At 37.7% G+C, this 17,328-nt stretch overlaps 1 protein-coding gene across 2 annotated transcripts in view; it reads right to left on the bottom strand.

Moving 5' to 3' along the window:
• Positions 1-638: 638 nt before the first annotated feature.
• Positions 639-17,328, bottom strand: part of LOC105478317 (STE20 like kinase) — a 61,015-nt gene continuing 44,325 nt past the window's right edge. For both annotated transcript variants that reach the window (XM_011735440.3, XM_011735439.3), the window contains 6 exons: positions 12,193-12,322; positions 11,584-11,708; positions 10,260-10,448; positions 9,569-9,694; positions 8,450-8,563; positions 639-4,623 (listed from right to left, as the gene is read on the bottom strand). In XM_011735440.3, the coding sequence (XP_011733742.2) occupies positions 4,477-4,623; positions 8,450-8,563; positions 9,569-9,694; positions 10,260-10,448; positions 11,584-11,708; positions 12,193-12,322 (831 nt within the window). In that variant the 3' untranslated portion in view covers positions 639-4,476. The remainder of the gene's footprint in view (positions 4,624-8,449; positions 8,564-9,568; positions 9,695-10,259; positions 10,449-11,583; positions 11,709-12,192; positions 12,323-17,328) is intronic.

The following is a 17,328-nucleotide window of genomic DNA, read 5'->3' on the forward strand; positions in this document are numbered from 1 at the left end:
GGTATAAGTCCAAACATGCGACCTTCTCTGGACAAAACTCAGAAGGAGGATGGGCAGATATGAGGTTATGTCCTCAGCTGGATGGCAATGGATGTGAGCCTCTTTTGTTTCATTTTTTTTTTTAAGTCAAGAATGAGCTCAATAGTGCACAACGCTCCCAGATTAGAAAATGGCACTCCATGCCTCCCTCCAGCTGGACACGTGCCAAGTGATGCTGCCTAGTGTCTACTGAATCTTGCATGAACATTATCAATGACGAAGAGATTATTTCTGCAGAAGGGATGTCATATGATTTGTGAAGTGCTTGGCGAGAAAAATCATCTATCCCAAGGGGGAAAGAAATTAAAAACATACACATATATACATAGGCTGACAGAAATATTTTAAGCACCTCCCAAAGGAGGGCTTTGCATGCTGAAAGACAACCCCCAGCAGTTACCACTAAAACCTACAGTTGAGTGTGTGTGTGTGTGCGTGTGTGCTGTGGACTACAGACAGCTAGGAATACTAACTCCGGGAGGGTCAAAAGACCTGGGGGACTGCAAGTTTTGCAGTATAACTGGGACCAACAACTGCAAAGTTTCTCAGGCAGGACACTCCAGTTTCAAAGATTCTCAATAAAAGACTGCTTCCCAAAATTGATTAAGAAATAACTTTATTTTTCATGTGTCAATCCCATGATTGAAAGGACATGTTGCTCCCAAGTAGACAAGAGACATAATCTGAAACAAACTTATTTCTGAAAATTTAGCTTATGAACTCATTACACTACAAACCAGAGAAGGAGCACAAAAAGCTGCAGCCCACACTGAAACCTGGCAAACACTCTCCGCCAAGATTAGTAGCAGGAATGTTAAAGCTTTATCAAAAACATGTCAGCAACAGAACAGCAACAATACAGCCATTAACTGTTGTGCCTTCAACTTAAGAAAAGCATTTAAAGTATCACCCCATTTCTTATAAACATTTCTCAGAAAAGAATTGTTCATCAAAAGACTATCAGAACTCGAACTCTCTTCTTTCACTTCAGTTCTAGATTTTCTTTAATCAACAGTATCTCTAGTTAATACTTAGAAAGAATTTGGCTTCTCAGAAGAGTCTTTGTCATTTAAGCACAGTGTGGAATGGGAAAAAGTGTACAGTTACAAGGAAACTAGAAGAGTACAAAAAAATAGTCACTTCTGAAACTCGCTGATGCTCAAGAAATCAGAGACCCTTCATTAAAGTGGGTCTCATATGCCTGAGAGCTTTGTGCTTGAGGAAGTATGACTTAGAGGTAGCTCTGGTTCTGGTAATTTATATTTAATTATAATTTGCTGTATCCTGTCACAAGAGAGTTCTAATATTTTCAGCAAAGTAAAAGCATTCAACATTTTTTCCTTACCCACCCTATAGCTTCCCCATAGAAAAAGATAAGAAAAAGCTTACTGTGACTCCACATAGAATAGCAGCTAATTCAGCAATTCACACCGTATGGTTGTTGACAGGACTAGGAAAGGCAGCCTGGTGCCCCAAGCTCTAGGAGCTGGATCTGCAGAAGTGTGCAGGTCTGCTGTGTTTACAGCACTCAGGGAAAGAGGGGAGGAGGTGGCTGGTGAGGGTGCACGTTTGGAGAAGTTTTTATGTGTTTCATGGCATATTCTGCCACAGCAACAAAAAGCCAAATCAGGAGTAGATTTGACTGTACTCTTCCATTTCAAAGAAGTCTGTGCCCCTCGCCTACTCCCCACCCACACTTCATGCAAGAAAGATAGATCACTATCATCTATTTGAATACAGGGTCTCACAAGAGGTGGGGCTGGTATGGGTACAAACAGCATATTTTATAACAAAACACTTTTTGAAAAGATTTATATAACTTTACGTATTAAAATGAATGCTTTACCTCTACATATGTGTCACTGCACAGTCTTGCACCCACACGAATATGGTCATACTTGAAAGCGAACCCAAGCACGAACACTGAATCCAAAAGGCAGTTTTGAGGGAGATCCGAGAGTTGCTGCAACCTTACCCACAGCGTCAACCATTCTACTCTGAGCCTCTCTCCTTGAATCAATACTCCGAATGTCAAGTTGAAAGGAACAGAAAGAATCAAATATTCAGACCAAATTAATCAGGCACCACACACTATTTAGCACACAGGGTATCAATTAAATGATACTGGAAAAAAAATGTCTACTGCCTGAGGTATTCATTTTTTAAGTCAATAAACTGAAAATTTCAAAGGAGAAAGTGTTATGAAAATGTTCCTTCCCAATCCCTCTTCAAATAAATCATTAAATACACTGGGCAACATTATACTGTCATTTTTATCATAACAATATAAACAATTTTTATCATCATCCTGAATATTACTTTATAAAGATATATATTTTAAAAGGCTTTCAAAACATTTTTCAACCCAGCATTTGAGAATAAAGCATTAAGAGTTTTGTATACAGTAACACATTCGTGTAATAAGTGTATGAATTTACAACCATACATAACATGTATATATATATGTATATATATTTATTTTTATTTTTATTTTTTTTTTTTGAGATGGAGTCTCGCTGTGTCTCCCAGGCTGGAGTGCAGTGGCGTGATCTCGGCTCACTGCAAGCTCCGCCTCCCGGGTTCACGCCATTCTCCCGCCTCAGCCTCCCAAGTAGCTGAGACTACAGGCGCCCGCCACCACGCCCGGCTAGTTTTTTGTATTTTTAGTAGAGACGGGGTTTCACCATGTTAGCCAGGATAGTCTCGATCTCCTGACCTCGTGATCCACCCGCCTCGGCCTCCCAAAGTGCTGGGATTACAGGCTTGAGCCACCGCGCCCAGCCATATATGTATATATATTTATATGAAAAACAAACTTGACCAGAAGTTAAGGCTACCTACAAAGTTGTCCAAGTAAATTATGCTTGTCAAAACAATTACAAAATTAAAATCACACATGCATTTTTAAATCATCTAAATCACTGACAAAACAAAGTTCAGCATCCAAAGTTTTCAAATTAACTGCAAGAAAGTGCTACAGACATTTACATTTTCTAAATATGAATCAGGGTTCCCACAAAGTTACATTTAAATTTTTTACCAGCCTCAAAAGGAATATAACTAAAAACAAACTTTGACAATTTGGTACCTAGCACTCTTAAGAGAGAATAGGTTGAAAATGGCAGGCAGCAAGCATCATTTACAAATGTGCTGTCTCACACAGCAAAGTACAGTTTATAATACTGTCTGACCTGACACGTGGTTGAAATTCTAAGCCTCAAAAGGGACTAGGAGTGAACATTTCATTAATAATTACACACATCAGCAACCACATGATAAAGGCTTCAGGCTTTTCCCACTCAAATCAAAGTCAATGATTTAAACATGGAACAAAATAAAACCAAGACATAAGTAGCCTCATTTCAAAATAAGGAAAAGTAATTTCTGACATGTGCCTAAATATTTAAACTTTTAAAAAAGTATTTTGAGCAAATGCCTCTTTTAAGATTAATTTCCAAAGATATATTTATAAATAAAACTCACAGCCTGCGGGCCTCTGACAGAGTTTTGAACAGAATTAGCTAAGATGGAGAGAAATCATTTAACCAGCTCAGGTATTATTTTAGAAAATAAACAGAGACAGCTAAACCTACACTGCCTAAGTTTCATGAGTTTCACATTTCCAATTTGCAATCTAAAAGCTACCTCTTTTTTTCATCTTTCCAAACTTTGTATATGAAAATTTCTATCAAACGGTAAGAGAAGCAAAAATTCCAAAAGAACCATGTTTAATTCTAAGGATGTTTTTGTCCTTGTTGATCAAAAAGAAAATCCTACTTACGACTTGACTGAAATGTAGTGTTTCAGGCACTATCTTAAGAACATTAGCACCCTCGATTATTAGCTCATGCCTAAAGAGGTCATTCGTTTTGACAAATCACTGAAATAATTTTTCTCTTTTAAAAGAGGTTGTTCCTATTTAAAGAAAAAATATATTCATTTACTGAGTCAATAGCATATTTGAGCAAACCATAGCTTTTTTATGAGAGCTGATCCACCAAAAGAAAATTATCCCAATGCTCTACAGCAGAGCTTCAACTACAGAATTTAGGCATCAATGAGAAGTTACGTCAGGTAAAAGGAATTTATTAATACTTAGTGATGTAACAGTTTTTCTTAAATAACTTTAAACATTATTTCTCCAACAGTTTTCAGGTAGCAGTGTCTAAAGAACATAATTTTTAAGAAGAATATACAAAGTCACCTTAGTCACCAAGATGCTACTTTGCCAACATGGCCTAGCATCTGTCTTAGTTTGTTTTCCCTTCATCTTTGCTTTTTTTTTTTAAAAAAAAAAAAAAAAAAAAAAAAGGAAAACACCTAGAAGGTGAGGCAGGTGATTGTCTTCGTGAGCTATCTGACAGAGAGTGTGGCAGAAGATGAGAACAGAATGACACACTGAAAGAGCCAAACCCACGCACAGAATGTTTCCCATTGTTATGATCCGGTGGAATGCAAGCTGGGAATAGGATAAAATTTGGAAATCCGGCTCTGTGTTGATGGGTTAAGGCATTCAGACTCCCCAGTCATTTTAAAGAATACTTCCTGTTCCTGTAGTTTCCTGGCAAACTCTTCTTCCAGTGTCTTAAAAAGAAAGGGAAAAATAAATTGTTATGTGCTGGTATTACATATAGAATTTATGCTGACAGTCCAGATAAAACTGCTTGTCCAAAACACATTCTTTGTGTATTATCCTCAAGAAGACATGTCTGCTCAATTTTTTTAAGATCATAAGCTTTGCAGAGCCCTATGTGCAAGTCCAGCTCAGTCACATAAACGGACAATTTGGGTCCATTACTTACCTTCACTATATTAGAGAACCATTTAATTCCTCAATTCCTCTGCTGTAAAAATAGGGATAATTTGCTATGTGAAGTCTAAATGTGATAATGATGTACTTCCACATACTATGCACTGTAATATACGGTACCTATTATTAACTATTATCTGTTTCTCCCACATGGCACTTACCCTGCCTGCTTGTTATTTGAGTTGCGAAGCGCCTGTCTTTTCTTTCACACTACGCTGTAAGATAAGCTGTTTAAAGGCACAATCTAAACCAGAATCATTTTAACCCCCATAATACAGAGCAAAGGTAAGCGCTTGAGAAATACAAGAGGCACCGTTGTGATGTGAATGTCTGTGCTCCCCAAATCCATATAAAAACCTAATCCCTAATGTGCGGCACTATGCACAGAAGGTGGGACCTCTGAGAGGTGATGAGGTCATGAGGTGGAGCCCTCCAAATGGGTAAGTGCCTTCATGAAGGGCTAAAGAGAGCTGTTATTCTGCCGTGTGAGGACACAGTGAGAAGTCGGCAGTCTGGAACCCTCACCACAGCGTGACCGTGTTGGCACCCTGGTCTCAGACTCCCCAGCCTCCAGTTTATGGCATTTTGTTATAGGTATCAATGACTTTGTGGAGACGTGATTCAGGGATAAGCGGTGCTGTAGAGGTACAAAGCACAGGAAAAGAAGGAAGGATATAGGAGGGGTTCTCAAAAGAGGTGGAACATGAGCTTAGTGCTGAAGGAAAGATAAGAATTTGATAGGCAATATGGGAAAGGCATGCCAGACAGAGCTGAAACACAGCACAAAGGCAGGAAGCTGAGGAGCTGGTGTGAGGACTGGTCATTATACCCAAGGCTGGAACATGGACTGGGAACAAAGTGGCTAGTGGGAGAGGAAGCCAGAAAGGGTGACTGTAACTCAGGTGTGGCACTATGAAGGCTTCACAGTCAAACTGAATCATTAATTTACATTTTACTCTGATGGAACTGAAGATTTCTCAACATCACTATGACAGTGTCAAGAGATGTTCTTGAGGATAAATCCTCTGGTGATGGTAGGCGAGTGGGAAGAAAGGAAAGGGAATTAGAAACTACAAGGCCCATTAGGCCATTCCTGAACAATTTAAGCAAGCACCAGGATAGCAGTGAGAAAGAAAGGAGACATGTTACGAAAAACAGTCCAAATTAATTGGCATCTGATTGAATGAAGGGTGTGACAGAAATGAAAAATAATTCTGGTTTCTAGCGTAGATGTCAGTGAAGAGAACAGGAATGTAGAAAAGAACATCTGGCGGTGAGCAGCCTGCAGTGAACGGGGAAAGGCGAGATGGAGATGAAGGAACATCTGGTGGTGAGCAGCCTGCAGCGAGCGGGGAAAGGTGAGACGGAGATGAAGGAAAAGGATGCTGAGTTTGGTTTTCTCTCTACTGAGTTTATAATCTGTAGTCAGCATTGACAGGTATGTAGTCATCTGTACAATGTGCCAGGAACTGTTCTAGAAACTGGGTACATATCAATAAACGAAGCGATCATGGCGTGCTTTTAAGGAGTTTATATTCTCAGTCACAAGAGGGGACAATAAACAAATGGGTCTGGTGGTGATGAATTGTTACAAAGAAAAACAAAGAAAGGAGAGCAGATACAGAACGTCTGAGGTTGAGTATAGGTGCTACTCAGATTCAGTGACCAAAAAAAGGAACCACAAGGCCTAGGTGAAATGAGGAGGAACAGAACATCCTGATGGAAAAAGGGCACTTAGTGCTCAAACTGATAATAAAAACAAGAAACAATAATAGCAATAGCAACCATTCACTGAACCATTACTATAGCTCAGGCACTAGATAACTGCTGTATAAACGACACCAAATAGGTAGGTAGTATATTCTCATTTTACAAATTAGGAAAACTAGGCCTAGAAATGGAAAGTGAGAAAATTAATCAGTAAATGTCAGTGCTGAGATCTGAACCCACATCTGTATGACTTCACAATTCGTGCTCTATACAACCGCTACCATTTAAGTTTTGGAGTTGTCTATATGCAACAGTTGAAGCCATGACTAGCAATAAAATCATCCAGGTAAAGACTGTTCTTTACCAAAGGGGCAAAACTGAGAAATGTCTACATTTCCGGAGACAGAAGGGGATAAAGAACACAGAGAATGAGCAGAGCTGTGTCACAAAAGCCAAGTGAGAGGAGAATTTTAAGAAACAAGACTTTTAATGAGAACAGTTAGATAAGGTCATAGAATTTGATTATTAGCAACTCACTTGTGACCACTGTCAACAAGTTCAACTGGGGTGTTTGAGGCAGATGTTAGGCCGCAAGGAGGTAAAGGAGATTTGTCACCGTTTACAATTCTGTACTTTTTGAATTCTAAACTACATGAATACACTACCTATTCAAAAATTTTAACAATAAATAAAATTTAAATTAAAAAGCCACACTATGGGCCGGGCATGGTGGCTCAGGCCTGTAATCCCAGCACCTCGAGAGGCCGGAGTGGGTGGATCACGCAAGGTTAGGAGTTCGAGACCAGCCTGGCCAACATGGCGAAGCCCCGTCTCTACTGAAAATATAAAAATTAGCCAGGTGTGGTGGTGGATGCCTGTAATCCCAAAAACCTAGGGGGTTGAGGCAGGGGAACTGCTTGAACCCAGGAGGTGGAGGTTGCAGTGAGCCGAGATCGCACCACTGCACTCTAGCCTGGGCGACAGAGTGAGACTCTGTCTAAACAAACAAACAAAAAGCCACACTATGAACTCATTTAGTCATTTCACTTCTGTTGGCACATAGCTAAATACATATTTCCTTGACTGACTGATTGGATGGATGGAAGAAAGGAATGGTGGAAATGTATAGTAGGCAGGAAGCACCCCCCAAAACAAAGTTTAAGTTTGAGTAGCAATGGGTCAGAGATCATATAGTGATAGCAAAAACTCAGGTGACATGGTTAGCCGGTAAGATCAGGTGAATAGGGTGTCAAGTACAAACAAGGGAAAGGAGGGAGACAGAGAAGACACCATCCCTATTTTACCAGATTTCAAATTTACACAGACTACCAGGGCCTTATAATATGGCTGCGGTTGACCTGTTCAGACTCAGCTGTCATCGCTTCCTTCCTTCCTTTTCTTCCTCCCTAATGACTACACACCGGCACACACCCCCTCTTATACTCTAATGATACAGAACGATCTGCAATTCTCTGTACACTTCCTTTTCACTCATTCTCTTCTCTCTACTCAAATCATCCCATTCCACTCCAATCAGCCCATCCGCTCAGCAAGTTCTTACTCATCCTTCAAGACTCACTTGGCTTGTAAGGCATCTCTTCTTGAAGACCTTCCCTGACTTACCCAGGCAGATTTAAGCTCTCTTCCTCCTCTCTTATACATTCTGTTCCTTTCCCCTGTGTCCTGTACTTACCTCCTTCAGAGCAATGACCCTACCAATTTATAACTGCTTGTCACTAGATTCCAAACCTTCTGGGGACAGAAACTTCGTCTTTTCATCTCTATGCCTCCTGCCCCTGACACTGTACCTGATACACAGTAGGTAACGAGCCAATAGCTGGGTAGACGGACGAGTACACACATACCATTTTAATTAAAGCTTTTATTTACCTTTTTCCTAGGTCTCAATTTCTCTCTCCACTCCTTTAATTCTTGGCTATGTTCCTCATCTAACTCTTTCAGTTTCTGAGTCTCATGCTCAACCAACAAGTGGCATTTTTCATTCTGAAAATAAAGTTGGGATTTTAAAAAATTTCAGATCAACTAAGCAATTTTTCACAAATACAATTACCTTCCAAAATAATAAATTGCTCATCAAATATTATGCTATTACTGAGATTCAAGTTTTTCTCTATAAAAACCAAGGGCCATGAATTAGGAAATGAATCACAGCTTCATTTTTACAAGTTTATAAGCTAGAACTATTACATACCATATAAAAAGAACTTAAAAAGAACTAGCTTGAGCTTTTGTTTTTCCTTTCAAGAAGATTTGCTCATAAAACTGACAATTCAGAAGGCAGCTTGCATACATTTTACCCGTGAGTACAGAATGTGGGATCTGGTACTAACGGGTTGGCCTAATAGATCTATCGCTCTAACAGATCTATTGGCCTATTAGGACAATCTATTAGGATCTGTTCTACTGTAGTAAATAAAGCAAATATATAGATACCCACATTTATACACGACTCTGAAATCTTAAACATTTTAGATGGGCTGTACACTCTATGTAAAGTCCTAAATCAGCCCTCTCTCAAGTAACCTTTAAATTTCCTAGGAGAAAAATTCCCATATATTTAACTTATTGCTTATGTCAAAAACCTAGAAGAAAATAAACTATTCCCTCTAAAAGGAAAAGAAATTTTAAATTTAGAATCTGACAAAAAATTCAGAATATGACAACAAAACTGTCTACATCATTTTGAAACTCTCCACATCTTCACGCAAAATATACTAAAAACCATACTCAATACTGCTTTTGAAAGACTCAATTCTTAGGTTACAATTTAGCTTCATGTTTACATTAATCATGGTTATATATAATCTACACAAGCACCTATGATACTAAACTGATCTTCATTTGGATCTGTACAAAAAACAGAACCTCTCAACCCCAGCATGTTCGTAAGTGTGGTGCAGTTGACTTTGGCTAGCTACCGTTCTCTCAAAAGCAGCCACTTGTGCTGCCGCATCCTATGGGCTTTGCTGTCAGGCTTCTGTATCTGACCTGCAGCTGATGCAGTTCGCGGACATTGGCTTCACATTGCAACTGAAGATCCCGCATTTGATTCTCATGTTTTTGATGCTGAGCCATTCTCTCATTTTTCTGCCTCTTTTCTTCTTGTGCAGCAAACTATAAATAAGAAAAAAAGATAAATTATAGTTTAGAAGCATGTGATTTCTATATATTCTGAAGATATAAAGGAATTTAACAAAATAAGGCACAATAAACTGAAACTACAAGTAATAATATGCTGAGACTCAAACCTGGAGCCCATATCACAGCTTCAGGGGGGAGCAGGAACTTCTGATTAAAACCTTGATCCTTCTATCTGCTTAGTGACCTGAGTTAATTTGTGTGTGTGACCGTGACTACAGAAGTATCACAGTGAGGTCATATATCTTGACTTGAAAAGTTGTCCAAGTCATCTCATTCCCAGGGCTGGTCTTAGGACCCGTGTAGCTCAGGAGCTGGTATGGGGTATAGGAGGAAGGGCTTCGCTCTCTGTGACCACCATCCTGGGGAAAACTAATTGGTATATGCCACATATCTATAGCTCCAGACCTCAGAGTTAAAGTGAACATCAACAAGCCTAAGGTGGCTCTAATTGTTTAGAAAGAAAGGAATTTCATAGCACTTCTAATGGTCATTCAAAACTTTAAAACCTAAAAGAGGACAGACTAATTTGCATATTTACCTGTTTAATTTTATCACGGTCCTGATCTGGTGTGGCTGTCGAGTTAATTCTCAAACTTTTCTTAAACATGGCCATTCGAGTCTTGGCTTCACTGCGCTGAATCTTGGGCAGTCTTGCTCTTTCTTGAGTCTGTCTGTTTTTCAATTCCTCAATAAGTCGCTGATTGTAACGCTGCATTTGCTCTGTTTCCTATGAAAGTTTTAAATAGAATCCAGTGACATAGAAACAATAGTCAGTACCGACACACATACTCAAATATGTCATTTTGTTGTTGTTGTTTCCTATAATTACCCCTTTCCTTGTTGCAGTGACCAGCAAAATAGTAGGCACAAAATAACTTGTAAGAAGTTAGGCCACATCTGGTGGCTCACACCTGTAATCCCAGCACTTTGGGAGGCTGACACAGGAGGATCACTTGAGCCTAGGAGTTTGAGACCAGCCTGTGCAACACAGTGAGACCCTGTCTCCACACACAAAATTTTTTTTTAATTAGCAGGGTGTGGTGGTACATGAATGCACTTGGGAGTCTGGGAGGAGGATCCCTTGAACCCAGGAGTTCAAGGTTAAGTGAGCTATGATTGAGTGACACTGCATTCCAGCCCAGGTGACAGAGCAAGACTCTGTCTCAAAAGAATAAAAAGAAAAGAAAGTTATTAGTGATAAGAGTCTTATATTGAAACTCTTTTAATAAGCACAAGGAGTCCATACTTCAAGATACTTTAACCACAAATGGAGCCAAAATAGCTACCTTTGAGAGCCAAGATGAAGATTACAATGTGTAAAACGTCTTTAAGCATTTTAATTAGTTACTTTCCTTATAATTTGTAGAAAAGAAATTTGCAATCATGATCAAGATACAATTAATTACTCCAAACTTCATCCAAGAAATTGTAGGATAAAAGACAGAAAGGAGGCCGGGCGTGGTGGCTCACGCCTGTAATCCCAGCACTTTTGGAGGCCAAGGTGGGCAGATCATGAGGTCAGGAGATCGAGACCATCCTGGCTAACAGTGAAACTCCATCTCAATTAAAAAAATACAAAAAAAATTAGCCAGGTGTGGTGGCGGGCGCCTGTAGTCCCAGCTACTCGGGAGGCTGAGGTAGGAGAATGGCGTGAACCTGGGAGGCGGAGCTTGCAGTGAGCCAAGTTCGTGCCACTGCACTCCAGCCTGGGCGACAGAGTGAGACTCCATCTCAAAAAAAAAAAAAAAAAAGACAGAAAGGACATCTAAAATTCATTGTCTAAGAAAAGTAAGTTTCAAAACTAAACAGCTTTGCAAATTTTAAAACGAACAAAAAAATGGAGAAATTTTCCTTTCATTAACCTTCTCGTGGCGCTTAAGTAGCTGATGTCTTTGCATGAAATATTGATCTTTAAGCTGCTGTTTGAGCAGCTGGTGTTTTTCTTGTAAGTGTCGTTCTTCGAGCTCCCAAATTGCAGCTTCTCGAGCTAGAAGACAGCAGTTTTCAAAATGTCACTTTGCTCTTTTTACTAATGTACTTTGCTCTTCATTTTAATATTTACATAAAAGTATTCTAAATACACTAGCTTGTACACACATATTGACATTCTGAGCTGTAAGTGCAATTTTAACCAACGTAAGGCAATATCTATCACCTCTTTCCATTCTGTTATAATGTCGTATAAACAGAGAATGTCCTACCCTGAACACCAAAATTCTATTTAATCATCTTAATAAGAAAGAAAAAAAAAATCTAAGCTAATTTGTTAGGGAAAATAAGTACTTTAAATCCCATTCTAACATGAGACCATTAGGTATACTAACAACTATAAGGCATAACGAGTACACGAAATTATTCAGATATATTTCCAGCATCATCAGGGCAAGAAGAAATTTTAAAGGTTATATGTTTACGTTCACTGCTACTGTCATAAGGAATTCTACATTTTGCAGTATTTTTTAAAAAGTTACCTCTCATGAGCTGTTGCTTGTTATTCAGGCACTCTCTCTCAATATTAGCTAACTCTGCCTTCTGCTGCTGGATGATCTTTTTCAGAGAGCCATCTAATTCTTGCTGTTGTTTCTGAACAAACTCTTGTTCCTATTAAAAAGTTAATTGTCAGTTAACAAGTATCTAATGAACTAAACATCCATTTATCTATATGACTGTATATATTAGTGGTTAACAAGAGTTCCAAACCAAGTTTGCAAAGTTAGCTGGATTTTAAAATCACCAACATTATATAGTACAAATGTATTTAGTCATCCAATTCAGTCTAAGAAAAAAGCATTAGAATACATAATATTATAAACTCACTATGAATGATACATACAGAATAAGCATATAGCCCACTCATAATTAAAGTGCCCTATTAGACTAGCATCTTTGAGAGAACAATAAATTTGCAGCTTCTAAAACTGATTACTCATTCCACTATGGTATGACTAAAACAAGGATAAATAAGAAATGCCCTTTAGATGCCGGGTGTGGTGGCTCATGCCTGTAATCCCAGCACTTTGGGAGGCCAACACAGGTGGTTTTCTTGAGGTCAGGGGTTCAAGACCAGCCTGGCCAACGTGGTGAAACCCCATCTCTACTAAGCATACAAAAATTAGCCAGGTATGGTAGCACACGCCTGTAATCCCAGCTACGAGGGAGGCTGAGGCAGGAGAACTGCTTGAATCTAGAGGGCGGAGGTGGCAGTAAGCTGAGATCATGCCACTGCATTCCAACCTGGGTGACAGAGCGAGACTCCATCTCAAAAAAAAAAAAAAAAAAAGAAAAAGAAAAGAAATGTCCTCTAGGAAGAAAGGCAATTAAGAGCTAATAGGTAGAACAGATACCAGAATTTGGGGAACTAAGGAGGAAGAATTTTAGGAGATAAATTTTAGGAAGAAATACCATGGCTATCCTAACAGAAGAAGATAGTTTCTGTATCTACAGCATGTGCCTAAAAAGAAGAACAATAGTTTGAGAAATTAATGAGAAGTAATGCATTGCTAGAGAAACGCAAACTGGGAATAGGAAAGTGAGTTACATACTATAAATCTATCAAGAAAATGTGTATAATCATAGAATTCATAAACATGTTTGGGATTCACTAATTCATTCAACAAATATTTACTGAGTACACACTATATACCCAAATGCAAAATTTCTGCTTTAGAAAAACATTCTTCGATTATTGTGTAAAAAAAAGAAATGTTAAAGTGACTGATGGTCTTTCTGCTAGAATCATACATTTACAGAAGAAAAGGAGTAACATCCAAATTGAAGAAATGTAAATTTGGATCTGTCCATCCCTCTCTTGGCAGTTACAGCAGGTGGTGACTGACTCAAGGAGTATTCAGTGAATTTTCGTGTGGATTTAGAATTTAGAATTGAAGCAGAATTTCACTTGCAATCCCCCTGCTTGCACATCCTTGAGAAGATCAAAACCTAATATGCATTTTGGAACTATTCTTGAGGCCTTAGAGTCTGATGGGATCTGGCTCACTGCCAGGCAGCTCCTCAATGCACAGAGAGTCTCACTCCGCTCCTCAGGATGGCTGCCTTGCTACCATCCTGAATCTCTGGAGGTGACATAGTTCATGCCAGAGAGTGAACTAATTTGGTGTCGTAAATGCTGCTGTCTCATCTGCATCATCATTTGTATTTTAGCATAAATACATACATAGTAGCAGAAAGAAAAGACTAATGAATGCCTCTATAAAATACAACTACCAACTTGGCTACAATCACCTGTAAAACTTTATCATTAAGGCAATTACCATTGAAAACATTTTCAATGAATATTTAAATTCAACTATCTAGAATAAAGGCTTCTGAGTTTTATTTAAAGAAATATGAAATCTCCAAGCCTATCTTTTAAGTTATGACAAAGTTGTTCAAGCTTTTCTTTTCCCTAGTAACTATTTGTAACAAAATTAAATTGTTTCTCTAATTTCAATTGTAAAATTTCTATATACAAACTTGTTCAATAAACAACGTAACCTGCAAAAATATCAAAGAGTTTTCTTTTGTTGAACATTTTTCTCATTGGTTTACATACAGGATTAAAAAAAAAATCTGTGTAGACAGAAACAATGGGTCTAAATTAACTAGCATAAACATAAATCTTACATTTAGGCACAAAAAAATTGAACGCAAAAGTAAAGGATGGGGTGAATAAATAATTATGAGAAAATAAAAAAGGTAAATATAAGCCAGTGCCACTAAAACAGTAAATGTAATTTCTCATCTATGCAATTTTCGTTCATATTACTGTATTTATGTCTAAATTAAACAAGGTAAGAGTTCAATTCAAAGAAAACCTTTTTTAAGCACTTAGTAAATGGTGGGCACTGTATTACTTAGAAGGTTCCTAAAATCAATGAAAGACAGTTCTGCCTTCAAGGAGCTTCCACTCAGTTGGTCCCAAGTATCAACAGTCTTGATCTCAGTCCACATAAAGAGTAGTGGGTCTCTTCCCTTGGTATCACATTTTTAAAAGCTCAAAAGTAAACCACAGAAAACTCAAAGCTGGGAATAAAGGGTTCAGAAACCATGCCTCACAATCACTGCCTGAAAGAACCAGAGAAGTGTTCCTAAAGCAGCTACTCATACAGGGTAAAGAAGAGCTATGACTGTTCTATATACTGAAGCAGGCAGAACTAGCACTGTGTGGCTCCAGAAGTAAGATAGGGATCAACAGGTAAAAATCAAGATAGGCAGATGTAAGTCCAATGCATACAAGTCCTAACAATTAGAATTAGCAAAGAATGCAGCTGCCTTACAGAGCTATAGACTTGAAAAATTAAGCAGAATCTGGATAACTATGTAGTCAGATACTGTATAAAGGATTTTTTATATTAAAGCTAAAAATTATCTGAAAAGGTCCCTTACACACTAATCAATGTATTTCATTACCTCAAAACAAACAACATGTTAATGTTATTACACATTTACTAAATTTCCTAACTTCAAAAACCAAATACAGTAACATTCACAATGGAATTTATAATTAGAAATTACTTCCAGGTACAAAAAGAGCACTCACATTTCAAAAAGATTACACAAACTACATTCACCTTAAAAAAATAAAACAGATGTACTTAATCACTTAGATTAACAAATAAAAGACAACAACAAAAGAACCTAAACTATTAAGGCCAAAAATCATTTTTTAAAGTAAACACATAAATTGTAAAATGAGTGCCCTTTAAAAGTACAAGTTTAAATTTGGATAAACAATTTTATCATATTAATCAGATAACTATAAACATTAAAAATACAACTTTGGGGTCTAGAAAACTGTAAGAAAGGGTTATGATATATTGGGCTATTTGTATAGAATTTGATCATTTTAAATGAAAAGAAAGGCTAAAAATGGTAATGATCAGAAAAGTGATCGTAATTCATAATTTCTCCCCCTCCTTTTAAAAATCAGTGTTTTACTTACTCTCTTAGAAAACTGTAAAAAGAGTCAAACAGCTGCCAATAATAAAAAACAAGTCTAATTTCAGCAGAGGAAAAAAGGAGGGGTTGAAATCAAGCTGTATTCTATCTACTCCTGTTGTATATATCAAACATCACAAACAAAAATTACAGTGTTAAATGAGCTAGTTATTTCCCTATGGAAACTGCAAGAAAGAATACAGCTTGGAATTTTAGACTTAACTTAAAACTACAATAAGGAGAATAGCAACTCACTATTCATTATTGACTACTTGAATAAATGGAAAATAGAATTAAATGGAATGAAAATCACTATTTTTAATATGGCTTTTCTGACCATATCCATAATTAAAACATCTACATAAACATATATGCAATCAAAATGTCACTTCACACGAAAATAAAAATCTAATCACAGCATTCAATTTCTCACATGTGCAAAACTTATACTACTGAGAGGATATTTTATTTTCTTGAAAAATATGAACATCCCAAATTAGAATTTGTGGCGGGGTAGACAGAACACTGTGTTAAAAGTGCTCTAGTTCCAGCTCTACTGTTAATCTCTTATGTGACTTGAGGCAGATCACAGTCTTCTGTGCCTCAATTTCTTCATCTGTAAAATGGTTATGTGACTCCATCCCTATATTAGGGTGGTGGCAATGAGAATCAAATGTGAAAATTCTGAAGAATACTGTACTCTAAAGTCAGGTTATTGCTACTATTGTCATTACAAACATTATCATGTATCAATCATCTAGATTTTGGCAAATGAAGCCAACAATGAAAAAGCACATGTGAAAAGGCAGGTAAAACAGGAGAAGCCATCCTCCCACAGGCACGTGGGACTTACGTCCTGCATTTGGGCGTTGAAGACTGCACATGATGACAACTGAAAAGACTGAATCATGACCTGAGCAACACCCTGTGGATCAGAATAGAATGCACCTCCCAGGTAAGAATATATCTGAATTACTTTTTGTAAACAAAAAGAATAATTATACAAATGTTCAGTTTCTTGAGGCCTGGAACAAGTCACTTAATAGAGGAACCTCTTTCTCATCTGTAAAATGAAGGATTTGAACTAGATCAGTGGTTTCCAAACTCTAGTGTGTTGCTCTTGTTTTTTAAGCAAGTAGAACCTCCTTTTGTAAAACTCACCCCAAAAAAATCCCAGTTTACAAAACAGCAAAAGTGATGCTGCTTGAATTGAAGCAGAAGCAGGGGCTCACAGCCCAGAGTACCTGCCTTCTTAGGGACTCCCAGAGTTGCTTCTCAAAAGTTCCTGTCAGTATAGTTTGAAAACCACTGGACTTAAATGATCAAATATGTTCTAGCTGCATGACTGTATGACCATTACTTACGAATTTTCAAAAAAAAGTTTGAAATAGACTGTAAAGTTATAAAGCTTTTGTACCTTCGCTTAAAGCAGTAGACAGAAATACTTTTAAAATCTGTTAGATTACTAAATTCCTCATTAGATTTACTGAAGGAATTTATGATTACTTTCAGCTCTACTCAGAAAATACTGGCCTATTCCCAAAATTATACGAATAATTACCAACAAAGTCTTATTAAAACATAGTATTCATTCAACACTAATTCTCAGTTTCGACTTTAGAATTTGATATATGGCCTTTTGGAATTAATAAAATCTATATTCCTTTACA

The sequence above is a fragment of the Macaca nemestrina genome, chromosome 9 (assembly GCF_043159975.1).
Source record: "Macaca nemestrina isolate mMacNem1 chromosome 9, mMacNem.hap1, whole genome shotgun sequence".
In the NCBI taxonomy this organism is placed as follows: domain Eukaryota; kingdom Metazoa; phylum Chordata; class Mammalia; order Primates; family Cercopithecidae; genus Macaca; species Macaca nemestrina.